The sequence below is a fragment of the Octopus bimaculoides genome, chromosome 23, assembly GCF_001194135.2.
Source record: "Octopus bimaculoides isolate UCB-OBI-ISO-001 chromosome 23, ASM119413v2, whole genome shotgun sequence".
Classification (NCBI taxonomy): domain Eukaryota; kingdom Metazoa; phylum Mollusca; class Cephalopoda; order Octopoda; family Octopodidae; genus Octopus; species Octopus bimaculoides.
The window spans coordinates 9,904,644-9,919,075 of record NC_069003.1 but is presented as its reverse complement, the minus strand read 5'-3'; the positions used below and the strand labels follow the sequence as shown (position 1 = coordinate 9,919,075).

Sequence of the window (14,432 nt, the reverse complement as noted above, 5' to 3'; positions counted from 1 at the left end):
GTATTATTGTTCTAACGTCCTGTACCCTGATATGCATATATATACACATGTAGATGTAAGTATGTACATATATGTGTGTATACATGTATATATATTCTTTGTATTATATATATATATATATATATATATATATGACGAGCTTCTTTCAGTTTCCATCTACCAAATCCACTCACAAGGCTTTGGTCGGCCCGAGGCTATAGTAGAAGACACTTGTCCACGGTGCCATGCAGTGGGACTGAACCCAGAACCATGTGGTTGGTAAGCAAGCTACTTACCACACAGCCACTCCTACATTTAAGTCCTCTTATGTGTTTAAATGTACACTGTATTTATGAGTAATATATAGTCTTTGGACTAAATTTTTACATGCTGGGCCACTGGTAGTAGAAATTCCTAATATTTCTGTTTCCCTTTGATATTATTAAAAATATATATATACACACATGACAAACTGATTCCAGTTTGCATCTACCAATTTCACTCACAAGGCTTTGGTTGGCCTGTGGCTATAGAAGAAGAGATCTGCCAAAAGTGCCACTCAGTAGGATTGAACCCAGAATCATGTGGTTGGGAAGCAAACTTCTTACCACACAGTCAAACCTGCCACATTCTGTTAAATATATATTTATAGAGAAATGTCTTCATTACTTACATCTTTAAGTTGTGTCCATTCCTCTTTCGGCAACACGATTTTCTTGTTACTAAGATTCATTGCACGAATAAGACGAAAGTTCCGTGCATCGTAGACCTCCTTGGGAAGGCGCTGGATGGCCTCCTTCACGTCCTCACATTCTCGTCGCACATCATCTCGCATTAAACCTAAAGACGAAGAAACAATCCAGGTTGATTAAGCAACACAAATATTTTTAATTGAACATTTTATGTACTGCTAAACATTAAACATTAACTAAACCCTTTAGCATTCATATTATTCTGTCAAATATAATACATATTCATTCACATTGATCTGAAGAAATCATGCATTATCCTGTAGTTTTGAGATTCCAATGACGTGATTGTTGATTTTTACAATGACATTGTTAAGTAGGTGTGAGAGGTCAGATCTGGCCAGTTTGAACATAAAACAAGTAAAAAAATTCTGGGTCGGATATGGCTGGTTTAACCCATTAGAATTTAAACTGGCCATATCTGATCCAAATATTCTGCTTCATTATCAGGAGTGGCTGTGTGGTAAGTAGCTTGCTTACCAACCACATGGTCCTGGATTCAGTCCCACTGCGTGGCACCTTGGGCAAGTGTCTTCTACTATAGCCTCGGGCCGACCAAAGCCTTGTGAGTGGATTTGGTAGAAGGAAACTGGAAGAAGCCCGTCGTATATATGTGTATATATATATATATATATGTATGTGTGTTATTTCTTTACTACCCACAAGGGGCTACACACAGAGGGGACAAACAAGGACAGACAAACACGGATTAAGTCGATTATATCGTCCCCAGTGCGTAACTGGTACTTATTTAATCGACCCCGAAAGGATGAAAGGCAAAGTCGACCTCGGCGGAATTTGAACTCAGAACGTAGTGGCAGACGAAATACGGCTAAGCATTTCGCCCGGTGTGCTAACGTTTCTGCCAGCTCGCCTATTATATATATGTATGTGTGTGTGTCTGTTTGTGTCCCCAGCATCGCTTGACAACCGATGGTGGTGTGTTTGCGTCCTCGTAACTTAGTGGTTCGGCAAAAATGAGACCGATAGAATAAAACCAGTCCAGAAACTGGTCCATGTGAGTCCAAATACTTGAATGTATGCCGAGAGATTGTCTTAGCCCATTTGCCCTCAGATGGTTGATTTCTGTAATTATTATCAGTGTATTTTCAGAGATTTAGATAAGAGTTTTGACTGTTATTTCCAGCAGGTAGACATACATGATATGTCCTTTGATTAATCTTAATCCTTCAGCTATTTAATGCCTTTTTGGGCCTGCAATCACCTACATTATTGATTCTGTTATTATCATTTTTAATTGTTACACTAGATAATAGGTGTCAATAACATCTTCGCAAATATTTTCTCCTGAATTATTTGGTCCATATATATATATATATATATATATATATATATATATCATGATAGATCGCTAACCACTACACACATTTTTTTCTCTCCTTGTTTCTTTCTGTGGAAGGGCGCAGGCTCGAAACATTAAAAACTTTTTCAATTCTCGAGCGTTATATTAATACATCTGTTTGTTTTCTACACCACCTGTCTTCATCTGTTGTTTTTTTGTGAATTCTCCTTATATATTTACACATATATATATAAACACACATATATAGTCTACACATGAGATCCGGAGATTCTCAGTATAAAAGACACTATGTAGTGTTCAAAAGATTCAAACTTAGACTCCAATGTCTTACAGGGGATGGATTCCACAAAATAAAGAATGGTTGTAAGAGGGCTCAAGTTGAGATGATATCGAGGCAATTATGCAGTTAAATTAGATATATTAAATTCAACTTTACGATGAAAGTAAACAAAGATTTTTTTTTTTAGAAGCGTTGAGATGTATTGTAAGATACAGAAATAAATTTATTTCTCAAATGCGTGATAATTTTATAAATAGCGTGATAAAGGATAATTTATCCATATTATGCAGAAAAATATGTTGCCGGCCAGCCATGAAACTCGGAGTTCAAGTCTCATGGCTGGCCGGCAACGTATTTTTCTGCATAATATGGATAATTTATCCTGATCATGCTATTTATAGCATTATCATGCGTTTGAGAAATAAATTTATTTCTGTATATTAAACATATTACTTTGTGTATGAAATACAAAATTTGTATATATGTATACATGCAAAACAAGAGAAAGCAAGAGGTGGAAACTTTCAGATGATAAGTTTTTAAGTATAAATATATATAAATATTCGTATTAATAGGTCCAACTTAGAGTACAAACAACAGAGAAAATTAAAGGTGTTATAAATCCAACAGCTGTTTCTGGGGGCTTGGAGATCCATAATGATGTTGGTAGATGTGGTTCTTCATAATATGTAGCCATAATGGATACAATCAACACTGGATAAGATAAGTCTCCATTATCAGGATAGAAAAGATCTTACATTCCAGATTTTAATGCAAAGAAGGTCAAAGAGCTAGGTGTATTTTTTTGGATGGGGGGGAGGAAGGTTGGTGGGGTTATTAAGACAAAGAATGGTGAGCGGAGAAAAGATAGTTAGCGAAGAGTGAGGGGGTTAATGTCCGCTTTCCATGCTAGCATGGTTGGACGATTTGACTGAGGACTGGCGAACCAGATAGCTGCACCAGGCTCCATTTCATCATATTTGCTTTATACTATTTATAATTGTATTCTCCATATAAATAGATTCAATAAACCTTATGAATTCAAAGAATCTATGACTTTCTTCCTTTCAAATCAAGGGGATAACATCAGCATAAATAAATTTTGGAGTAATTGGTTAAAAACGTTCCCCAACCCCTGATTTAATTGATAAAAACTTCAAAGGCAGTTCAATGACTGAAACCAATAGGAAAATAAGTGACTTACCAAGTTGGTTAAAGTAAGACCGATTGTAAAACCATTGCTGGAGAACTCTATACCAGGCTGGAGCTAAAAGAAATATTTTCAAATTATCAGATATACAGGAGATAGAAAAAAATATATGAAAAAATATCAAATTATATTCAATTAAAAATATTAATCGTTAGTCAGGGTTAACGTATAACACTAAAATCTGACTTGAAAATAATTTCCCTTCTCTCTCTCAACTGCCAGTGGGGCAAGCTAGAGGTAGTAGATAGCTTCTGCCATCTAGGTGACCGAGTTAGTAGTGGAGGTGGTTGTTCAGAGAGCATAGCTGTGAGAATAAGATTAGGCTGGACAAAGTTCAGAGAGCTCGTGCCTCTGCTAGCAACAAAGGGCCTCTCTCTCAGAGTGAAAGGCAGATTCTATAATGCCTGAGTGCGAACAGCTATGCTAAATGACTGAAACATGGGCTGTGATTGCCAAGCCTGATGAACAGTAGCTACTGAAAAACCAGTGTGACTCTGCCTGACTTTCCTCATAACTTTCAGAAAAATGGGTAACTTTTAGTGAAATTTCCTGCAAATATCTTTCAGAAGGTGTAGATTTCGATTATGATGGAATCTTCTGTGCAAAAATTTTTCGGAGGGGAAGGGGGAGGAGTTTCGACTTTGTTTCCTCCTAACTTTCAGAAAACGGGTAGTTTTTCATGAAAATTTCTACAAATATCTTTCAGGGGGTGTATATTACGATTATGTCGGAATTTAATGTTAAAAAAAAAAAAAAGAGAAAGGAAATGGTGGTTGCATACACATACAAATTACGTACAACACATTTTGTTTTTCAAGATTTCAAGTTTAACGCAGAGTAAATACCAAAGAAATTACTGGTGGAGGGGGAAAACAGTTAAAAAAAAAAAAAAAACCTTAAGTGGTTGCCAAGATATTCGATGTAGAAATTAATTTAATTTTGTTTAGAAGACAGGAGCACGTTAGAGATTATCATGTGCAATGTCGTTTCTTCACAGATTTTCGATAGGTAAAAAAGCTGGGGAGGACAAATTGTTTAATCTTAGGTCAGACGTCACAGAACAGACTTCTGATCAAAAGCGTTCCAACCACGACTGCACAGTCTTTTTAATTTATATACAAATTGGATCATATAGTCCAAAATTATTCATCATAAAACGACAGGTGTGTGATATGAATCAAATTTGGATCTGATAGGTAAAAATAGAGAAGGTGAATGAACTCGGGTCGGACGTGACCGAGTAGATCTATGAGGAAATACCTTCCAACCATGACCATAACGTTTTTCAGTTTTTTATACGGCTTGGAGCACACAGTTTAATGTATCCATCAACTCGTAAGACGACAGGTGCGTGTAAATCGAAGTAAATTTCGAAGCTATTCCAAACAGATCGAACAAACCGCGTGGAGATTCCTTCGTTGGTTCGAAATAACGAAGTACGAATGCTGAGGTGTTTGTTCAAAAAGAGTACTAGAAATAAAAATTAAGTATATTCAGTCATATACTGAGGTCGATTTATGTTCCTTTAACATATATACTAGATGGAAAAGGAATTATAAAGAAGACCGGGTGAGATGATAAACAAAATTCTCCTCCAAAATATCAGAGATAAGAGAATGTCCTTGGATAACATTGTTGACATAGTAAATGAATGTTAGTCGAAGGTCAAAGTGTTTAATTGTTACATAAGTTTTGGGAAAAGCAGTAGGAGTATTACTTCTTGCAGGTTAGAAATTAAATGAAAAAATAATTAATCAGTTAATAAAATAGAAAGACTATTTATTTATTTACCTTCCTTGATTGCTTGACGTCCGGCCATGGTTGTTCTGACAGAGGATTCTGCAAGAGGATCATGGGTATATCACTTTCGATAACACAACACGAAAAACTTATTTTTTTAAAAAGAATTAAAAATAATCCTCTATAATTTTTAGAATTCGAATACCTATATCTAAAATAAATATTTAAAATATTAAAGTTAAAGAAAATTCTGAAAATTTTCTCGGGAATTGAAAAAAAAAACAAAGAAAAAGTAGTAAACAATTTTGTAATCTCGTTGTAACGAGAACTCATGGTAAAGTGCAAGTGGATGATGATAACGTGATTCGGTAGGTGGATCAGACTATCGTCTGCTATTTCCAAGATGCTGGCAGCTACAGTTACCGTCAGGTTTGTTCATATCTCTTTCTTAATATTCATTGAAAAATGTTGCTCAGACTCTAAGACATAACGAGCTGCAAAAAAAAAAAAAAAAAAGACAACAATTTAATGAAAATATCTGCTGTTTCTACATAGATTTTTTTTGGTCTCTCTCTCGCCTACTGATAAGTATTTTCATTATTCTACCAACACCTTATGATACGTTGCTTCTTGTGGCCTCTGCTTGCTTTCCTTTCCTTTCTTGCTTGCTCTAATTTCAAGCAACAGGTTTTTAAATGTAACTGTTGTGAAATTTAAAAATCATGGCCCTTTGGGGGCCAGCAGTGGGGGCGTGGTCGATGACTAACAATGCATAGAGATGAGTGGAATAAGATCTTAAAACATTCTTCATATACAGCAGAAGCCGCTTATTGTGATCTAATTAGAGGGGGAGCCTTTTAAACGATAATAATAACGACCGACTGATAACATTAGGCAGAAGACAGCATGAAGATACCCCGAGCGTGTTTAGTACTTATTCATATTTATTACAGCGTTGTCTGTAATTACAATAAGCGGATTCCACTGTAGTTGAAACCATTCTTCGAATACAGTACAAGCTGCTTATTTTGATCAAATTGGAAATGATCCTTTAAAATAATAATAATAATAATGTTTCCTTTAACCACATGGACCTACAAAGAACATACAAGGACGCAAATGCAAATGAAGAAATGGAGGGGTTTACGGAGTAAACATATAAAACAATAACAAAAATAATGATAATAATAATAATTAGCTGATAACATTAAACAGAGTGTGAGACTATCCTGTGCGTGTTTGGTACCCATCAGTATCGATCACGATATAACCGTTCGATAACATTGTCTGTGATTATAATAAGCGGATTCCACTGCATTTAATGTTATATATTTGCAAAGATAAATAGCGCTATTTTACTGTTAGTCCTCGTATGTGGTCCAGATATATATTATGCCTGGAAAAATAATTAGAAGACATAGTGGTCTTGATGTTAAGAAGAACATAGACACGTTTGATAATGTGGTTCTGGTCATGCTGTTGCCTTGCAGCTAAAACGATGCGATTGTCACGACTGGAGTGTCTTTAATCATAGGTCTGTACGATCTAAGATAACCTGGTGGGGTTTTAAACCACGACCACAATTAGTATCTACTTCCATTGCGTTATAGGTTCGAATCCCCACGCTTCATTTCTTTAATAATAATATTAATAAAAATCACTTGTTGTTTAGCCCTAGGTCAGCACTGACTAAGCAGACGTATGATCAGAGCTATTCCAACCGTAACCATCGTACCATTCCTTTCTTTCATATTTTATTCACGCATAGTATATCTGGACCGAGGTGCCTTTGTTTATAAGACAGGTTTGAGGGAGATTTGGGTGTTATTTCTGTCTAATAGACCAACCACTTTTGATCTGCTTGAAGTCGATTCATTTGTCTAAAACCATTCCATTGCAAATATCGGTTCTCTTTGTCATAACGAGGACTATTTAAATAATAATAATAATAATAATAATAATGGTTCTTTCTAGTTTTGGCACAAAGCCAGCAATTTTGAAAGGAAGGTGATGTAGGTTACATAGACTCCAGTGGACAACTGTTGCTTATTTTATCGACCACGAAAGGATGAAAGGCTAAGTCGACCTCGATGGAATAATAATAATAATAAACCCCACAGAATATGTAGTCCACGACTGAGTTCGTGAAATCTATTTTCGTGACATCATGATATTATATATAACAACTATGCAAAGCCAATAAAGCAGTCTCTGCCTACAAGGTTGCTCGGTTTGCTAGAAATAGCAGTTAAATCTCCGTCGAATCACTACGATGAACATAGTGGGACACAATGAAGCATGTAGTTCTTGGTATACTAAAAAGATGAAAAAGTAAAAGAAGAGAATGGATGGTCACGACTAGAACGCCTTTGATTATAGGTCTGCTCGATCGAGGCTGACCTGGGGTTAAACAACATCTGTAGATTGACACGAGTCACACGAGTCAACAAAGCAGCCTCCGTCTGCGTGTTTGTTCAACCTGCGAGAAATGATGCCCAAATATTCCTCATGTCACGTTCTTCAAATGTGACGGAACATTGCTCGATCAAAGCTGACATGGGGGTTGAACAACATCGACAACAATAATAACTAATAGAATTGGGGTAACATCGCTGGGATATGTTTTGCTCAATAATGTAGTCCTGTGCATTTTTCACTTAGACATATCTTATGAGTCAGACTAAGACTCGTTTAGCCCCAGGCCTGCTCTAATCGAGCAAACCTATGATAAAAACCACTTTAGCGGTGAATATTCCGCCTTTTATTCAAACGATATGTATCCGTAATTATAATGATACGTTTTTTTAAAATTAAAATAATGTTGGTTGGGTGTGATTTAAAAGAGATTTAGCCGCTATTTCTGACAGATTAAGCGACCACGGAGAGTAGTTCGTAACTATCTTATTAAACCCGAAGTCACCATTGACTGAGAAAAGTTGTGAAGAAAATTATTCTTCCGGTGACTAAACAGATTAAAAAATTTATCATTTATTTCCCAGTGTATCTGGGGCGATATTATCTTAATATAACCACTTGCATAAGAAGATTACTGGTGGTTAATTTGAGGGGAGACGCGACTGCTATTTCTTGCTGGTCGAATGTCCAGAGACTCACTTAATGCCTGGTTGTAGATTAGTTTTGATTGTGAAACTATCATCAATGACATTCCTGTCATGACCATTCCGCCTTTTTTTTTTCTTGGCATAAAACTTACATTATTTAATGTATTTAGAACAAAAGAAAAAAGAAAGAAAAAGAAAAACACAGAGACGAACTCTTAAGCGTGATTTAAGGAAGATTTGGCTACTATTTTTAACAGGTCGAGTAACCACGTAGAAGTCCCTCCTACATTTGTATTGATAATAGAAACTTATTTTTATAACTGGTGTTGTTATAATTCATGGTGGTTGTAGTTTGTTGATAATGTGTTGCCTATAGACGTGGGTGGTAGATTTAGAGAAGAGATGTATTTGGCACACAGTAGTACTAACAGGGGAAACACTGCATCGTGCATCTTGATGCAGCAGGAATGTCTCTACTCTAATATATTAATGAAATCAATACGTCATGCCACAAAAAGAAAAGACAGTCAGCTTATGGAAAGCGATGAAATGGGACTGCAAAAATAAAATAAATAAATAACTACAAAAAAAAAAAACAAAAAAAAAAATAGCACCACTAAGTTTAGCTGTGCTGTTTAGTGAGTAACTGTGTGACACCGATCTTACTAAATGTTATTATATTTTATTGATTTCATTGTATTGAATTGTGATGAATCATAACCAGCCAACAGACCAGAAAGAGAAAATCTGGTGCACTGTGTACTGTTTTAGTATTGGGCAAATCAAACTAGAGTAAATATAGCAGAGACTCTGTGAGTGTATATGTGTGTACGGGTGCGTATATATATATATATATATATATATATATATATATATATCATCATCATCATCATTTAAAACAGTGGTTCTTAACCGGAGCCCATATGACCCTTCGGGGTTCATATAAGATTTTGTTGTTTTAAAGTTTAGGGGGTAATAAATTGGTTACTCTTCTACAATTCACAAAATATTTTAACAATAATTTTTTTTTTTCCTAGAATTCCAGATAATATTTAGTTATAAAAATATAATAGGATTTTTTAATGCATCAAATGGCTATGAGGGGCCCATCTGAGTAAAATAGGAATCAAAGGGGCCCTAGTTAAAAAAAAAAAAAAAAATAGACAAGAACCAGTGATTTAAAGTCTGTTTTCCATGCTAGCATGGGTTTGACAGTTTGACAAGAGCTGACAAGCCAGAGAAATGCACCAGGCTCAATTGTCTGCTTTGGCATTGTTTTTACAGCTGGATGCCCCGCCCCTCCCAGATATATGATCACGATTATGATCATCATTGAACATCCATGTTTCATGCTAGCATGGGTTAGACAGTCAAACAGGATCTGATGGATCCGATGAGTGCATTGAGAGGCACTCAAGTGTCTGCTTTGGTATAAGATTCTACAGTTGCATGTCTTTCCTAATGCTAACCACTTGACAGCATGAACACTGTTGAAGTCACCTTGCAGCTGGCTGATCTACAAACCTTAAGGGAGGGTGTGATCAGCTTTATGAGGAGTTGAAATATGAGAGAGGGTGAGCAGATATACACACACACACACACACACACATATATATATATATACATAAGTCTATCTATCCATGTGTATGTGAAGGCATGTGGCTTAGTGGTTAGGACATTTGGCTCATGATCGTATGGTCATGAGTTCAATTCCTGGCGACGCGTTGTGTCCTTGAGCAAGACACTTTATTTCACACTATTCCAGTCCACTCAGCTGACAAAAATGAGTTGTACTTGTATTTCAAAGGGCCAGCCATGTTACACTGTGTCATGCTGAATCTCCCTGAGAACAATGTTAAAGGCACTGTGGAGTGCTCAGCCACTTACACGTTAATTTCACGAGCAAGCTGTTCTATTGATCATATCAGCTGAGACCCTCATTGTCGTAACTGATGGAGTGCTCCTTTTTTTTTTATATACACATGTACAAAGGAACAGAGCTTAAGGAGCAAGTGGGCCAGTTGGTAGGGCATCAGTAAGAGTAACTAAAAAGAGATGAGGAGTCAATCTGCCCTTACTGATGCTTTTATTAGGAGGCACACTTAGTCCTTCATTATAGCCTTGGGACTGACTCTGGGACAGGGGACAAATTCAAGTGCTACTTCTGACAGGTCACACTCAGGGTATGCCACTGAGGGACATAATTTTTGAGCAAGATTACTCTCTCTGTTAGATGCAAAGAAGGTTCCTTTTGACGAAAAAGAAGTACCTTTATATATATATATATATACATAAAAGTTATTTTAGTTCTTTACTCTATTATGTTATTTGTAAGTACATCATGCACACTCACTATGTGATCTTATATTTATGCATAAGCTGCCATACAGAAATCATATGCATCTTGCATTGATTACATATATACTTTATGTAAAGGAACTTTCATATCCTTCTTGCTAGGATATCCTTCGTGCTATGTCCAGCATATCATATCTGGCATGACCAACTAAAAGCTTTGCATAGGCCTATATATATATATATATATATATATAAAACAATCTTCATGGGTTGGTCAGCTTGACAGGAACTGGCAAGACTAGAGGCTGCACCAGATTCTTATATTCTCTTTTGGCTTGGCTTCTACAGCTAGATGCTCTTCCTAACATCAATCTCTTTACAGAGTGCACTGAGTGCTTTCTGCATGACACCATCACCTGTGCTTTTTACCTGGAACCAGCACCCACACCTTGGTTTTAGAATTTCAACTCTGTCGTGGCAGACAGGTCTTCTTGCAATATCATCATCATCATTTAACATCCATGTTCCATATTGGTAAGGGTTGGACTGCATTGTTCTATGTCTAGCAGCATAGTTTCTACAGCTGGATGCCTTTCCTGATGCCAGCCACATTACAGTGTGTACTGTGAACTTTTGTTTTCATGCCACTAGCACTAGCCTGGCCATCATGCAGTTTGCAAGACTATGAACACCAGGGACGGGGGTGAGGCAACTTTCTGCTAGGAGACGAGGGGCAAAAGCAAGGTAAAAGCATGAGAGTAGGGGCCAGAGTAGAACAGGTTTCTTTTTGTAAAGGACCTACATGACTACTTACATATTAAAAGAGTAGGTGGGAGTGACTGAGTTGAGCCCATAAAGTGATGAGGGAAGTGGGGGGTGTAGGAGATGACTTATTATGCTGAGAAGGAGAAGGATGAGAAAGAGGGATAATGTTTGGTAGGGTTTCAGGAGTGGGTGGGGAAGAGAGATGGTGGTGGTGGTGAGGAGATGTATGGTGGTGGGAAAGATTAGTTGTTGACTCAGTGTGTGTGTGTATGAGTGATTAGCAGTAGTAGAGATGTGTCATCATACTTTCCCATCACACTCTTGTTCCTTCAAATTTCATTTTGTTTCTTCTGATGTTTCATTTCTTCTCTCAACCATGTCTGTTGATGCTTCAAGAAAATGCACCCAGAGTACACTCTGTGAAGTGGCTGGCAATAAGAGGGTGCACCCAGCCATAGAAACCAATCCAAATGATAATATAAACACCGATCTTTGGGAGTGGTAGCTCTAAGAAAGAAAAAAACTCAGACTGTGCTGACCCATCCAACCTATGCCAGCATGGAAAACTGATGTAGAATGATTATTCTTTTATTTGTTTTAGTCATTTGACTGCGGCCATGCAGGAGCACCACCTTTAATTGAGCAAATCGATCCCAGGACTTATTTTTGTAAGCCTAGTACTTATTCTATCAGTCTCTTTTGCTGAACTGCTAAGTTACGGGGACGCAAACACACCAGCATCAGTTGTCAAGTGATGTTGGGGAGACAAACACAGACACACAAACATATACATGCATACATATATATATAAAATATATATATATATATAAAATATATATATATATATATATATATATATATATATATATATATATATATATGACGGGTTTCTTTCAGTTTCCATCTACCAAATCCACTCACAAGGCTTTGGTTGGCCCAAGGCTATTGTAGAAGACACTTGCCCAAGGTGCCATGCAGTGGGACTGAACCCGGAACCATGTGGTTAGTAAGCAAGCTTCTTACCACACAGCCACTCCTACGCCTATGATTGATGATAATATCATGATGGTGTGACATTAGGAAGAACTTCCACCCATTGAAACCATACCAAAGTAGGTACTGTAGTTCAGCATAGTCCTCCAGCTTGTCAGATCCTATCTGATCATCCAACCCATGCCACCACAGAAGACATATATCATGATGATGATAATGATATATAATATATGTAAACAGTAATAAGCATGAGGAAAAGTACTTAACACATGACAAAGAGCATAATTATTTTATTTGATGGAAACCAAGAAGCCACTACTGCAAGGTGTTATCTAAGGAAATGTTCTCAGTTTCTCACCTGCAGAAATTCTATCTAAGGAAATGTTCTCAGTTTCTCACCTGCAGAAATTCATGAGAAAATGGCTTTATGGCTTCAAGCAAAAAATATCTTATACTACAAACATATCATCATCATCATCATCTCATCATCATCATCATCATTTAAGGTCCACTTTCCATGCTGGTATGAATTGGATGGTTTGGCTAAAGCTGGTAAGCTGAAGAGCTGCATCAGGATCCGATGGGCCAAAGGACTGTACCATTCTTGAGTATCTGCTTCGGTGTTGTTTCTACATCTGGATGCCGTTCCTAATAAAAACCACTTTACAGCATGTACAAGGTGCTTTTGTCATGCTACCAACACTAGTAAGGCTATCATGCAGCTTGCAGGACTACAAACCATGGCAAGGGGAGGAAGGCAGCTATATGCTTGCCAATGAGGGACAAAGGATGGTTAAAAGCATGAGAGAAGGGACCAGAGTAGGGGAAGAATAGGTGTTTTACTGTAGAAGATATATATGACTACCTAGAAATCAGCTTATTATGACAGACAAGCAATCATTCGATATGAAGCACAGACAGTACATCGTAAAAGGAAGCTTAAACTGTTTTGAAGCAAAAAGAAAGCCTGGTGAGATTCAATACTTAAAATGTTGTTCATCGTGTGTAACTGACAAAGAAGCTATTTTGCTAACCATATAAGAATATATTTTATAATGTACAGAATTCATATTTTTTCTGTCTAAATGATTTTGAAGACTGCAGAATAAATGATAACCAGGCTGTATCCTCTTGAAGCACATCTGCTTATTCTTGTATTACAATCCAGTATGTAGTTGTTGTTATTGTTGCATTGATGTATGGTACATATTAGAGTTGAAAGTTCTGGAAATATTATTTGCAGAATATTATATAACAGAACAGGAATTTGTAAAATTTTGTTGGTATTAGTTATGCGCCATTATACATGTTTCATTTGTTATATGTAATAGTGAATATATAATGCTAAAAGATTTTCCTAATTCCTGTTTTGTTGAAATGTTAAGAAAGGATCTTCAGATGTTGGGCCTCGCAGAGGAGATAACAAGGGACCGAGACTTTTGGCAGTTTGCAATGCCTGAGAAAACACATCAAGTTAAGTAAAATTGTGGCCATCCATACATACAAGCATCTTCTTTACATCCATCCCGCTCACTACTCTCAGCTGAGAGATCCTTGCCTTGTGGGTTCATGGGTGTTAGTACCACATAAAAGCACCTGTGCCGGTGCCACATAAAGGCACCCATGTCAGTGCCACATAAAAGCACCTATGTTGGTGCTGTGCAAAAGCACCTGTGCTGGTACCATGTAATAGCACCCGTGTTGGTGCCACATAAAAGCACCTGTGCTGGTGCCATGTAATGGCACCCATGCTGAGGATGTATAATAGCACCCAGTGCCGTTCCAGTGCTGCATACAAACATCTGTACCAGTTCCGCATAAGAGCACTGTGCTGGTGCTATGTAAAAGGGCCTAGTATACTATGTAAAGTGGTTGGTACCCAGCCATAGAAGCTCTGCCAAAACAGACTATTGGAGCCTGGGCAGTTCTTCAGCTGACCAGCTCCTGTCAAACCATCCAACCCATTCCAGCATGGAAAACAGATGTTAAATAATGATTATATATATATATATATATATATATATATATATAT

General features: G+C 37.0%; 2 protein-coding genes across 4 annotated transcripts in view; one reads left to right on the top strand and one right to left on the bottom strand.

Moving 5' to 3' along the window:
- The window catches only part of LOC106878789 (cytochrome b-c1 complex subunit 7), a 7,494-nt gene extending 2,024 nt beyond the window's left edge, over positions 1–5,470 (bottom strand). The window contains exons 1-3 of the mRNA XM_014928127.2: positions 5,334–5,470; positions 3,537–3,599; positions 653–819 (exon numbers count right to left, since the gene is read on the bottom strand). Of these exons, the coding sequence (XP_014783613.1) occupies positions 653–819; positions 3,537–3,599; positions 5,334–5,361 (258 nt within the window). The 5' untranslated portion in view covers positions 5,362–5,470. The remainder of the gene's footprint in view (positions 1–652; positions 820–3,536; positions 3,600–5,333) is intronic.
- Positions 5,471–5,587: 117 nt separating this feature from the next.
- The window catches only part of LOC106873654 (HCLS1-binding protein 3), a 50,384-nt gene continuing 41,539 nt past the window's right edge, over positions 5,588–14,432 (top strand). For all 3 annotated transcript variants that reach the window (XR_008266665.1, XM_052976104.1, XM_052976103.1), the window contains exon 1: positions 5,588–5,711. Coding sequence is in view for 2 of the 3 variants with exons in the window: in XM_052976104.1 (XP_052832064.1) it covers positions 5,686–5,711 (26 nt within the window). In the remaining variant the exon portion in view is untranslated. The remainder of the gene's footprint in view (positions 5,712–14,432) is intronic.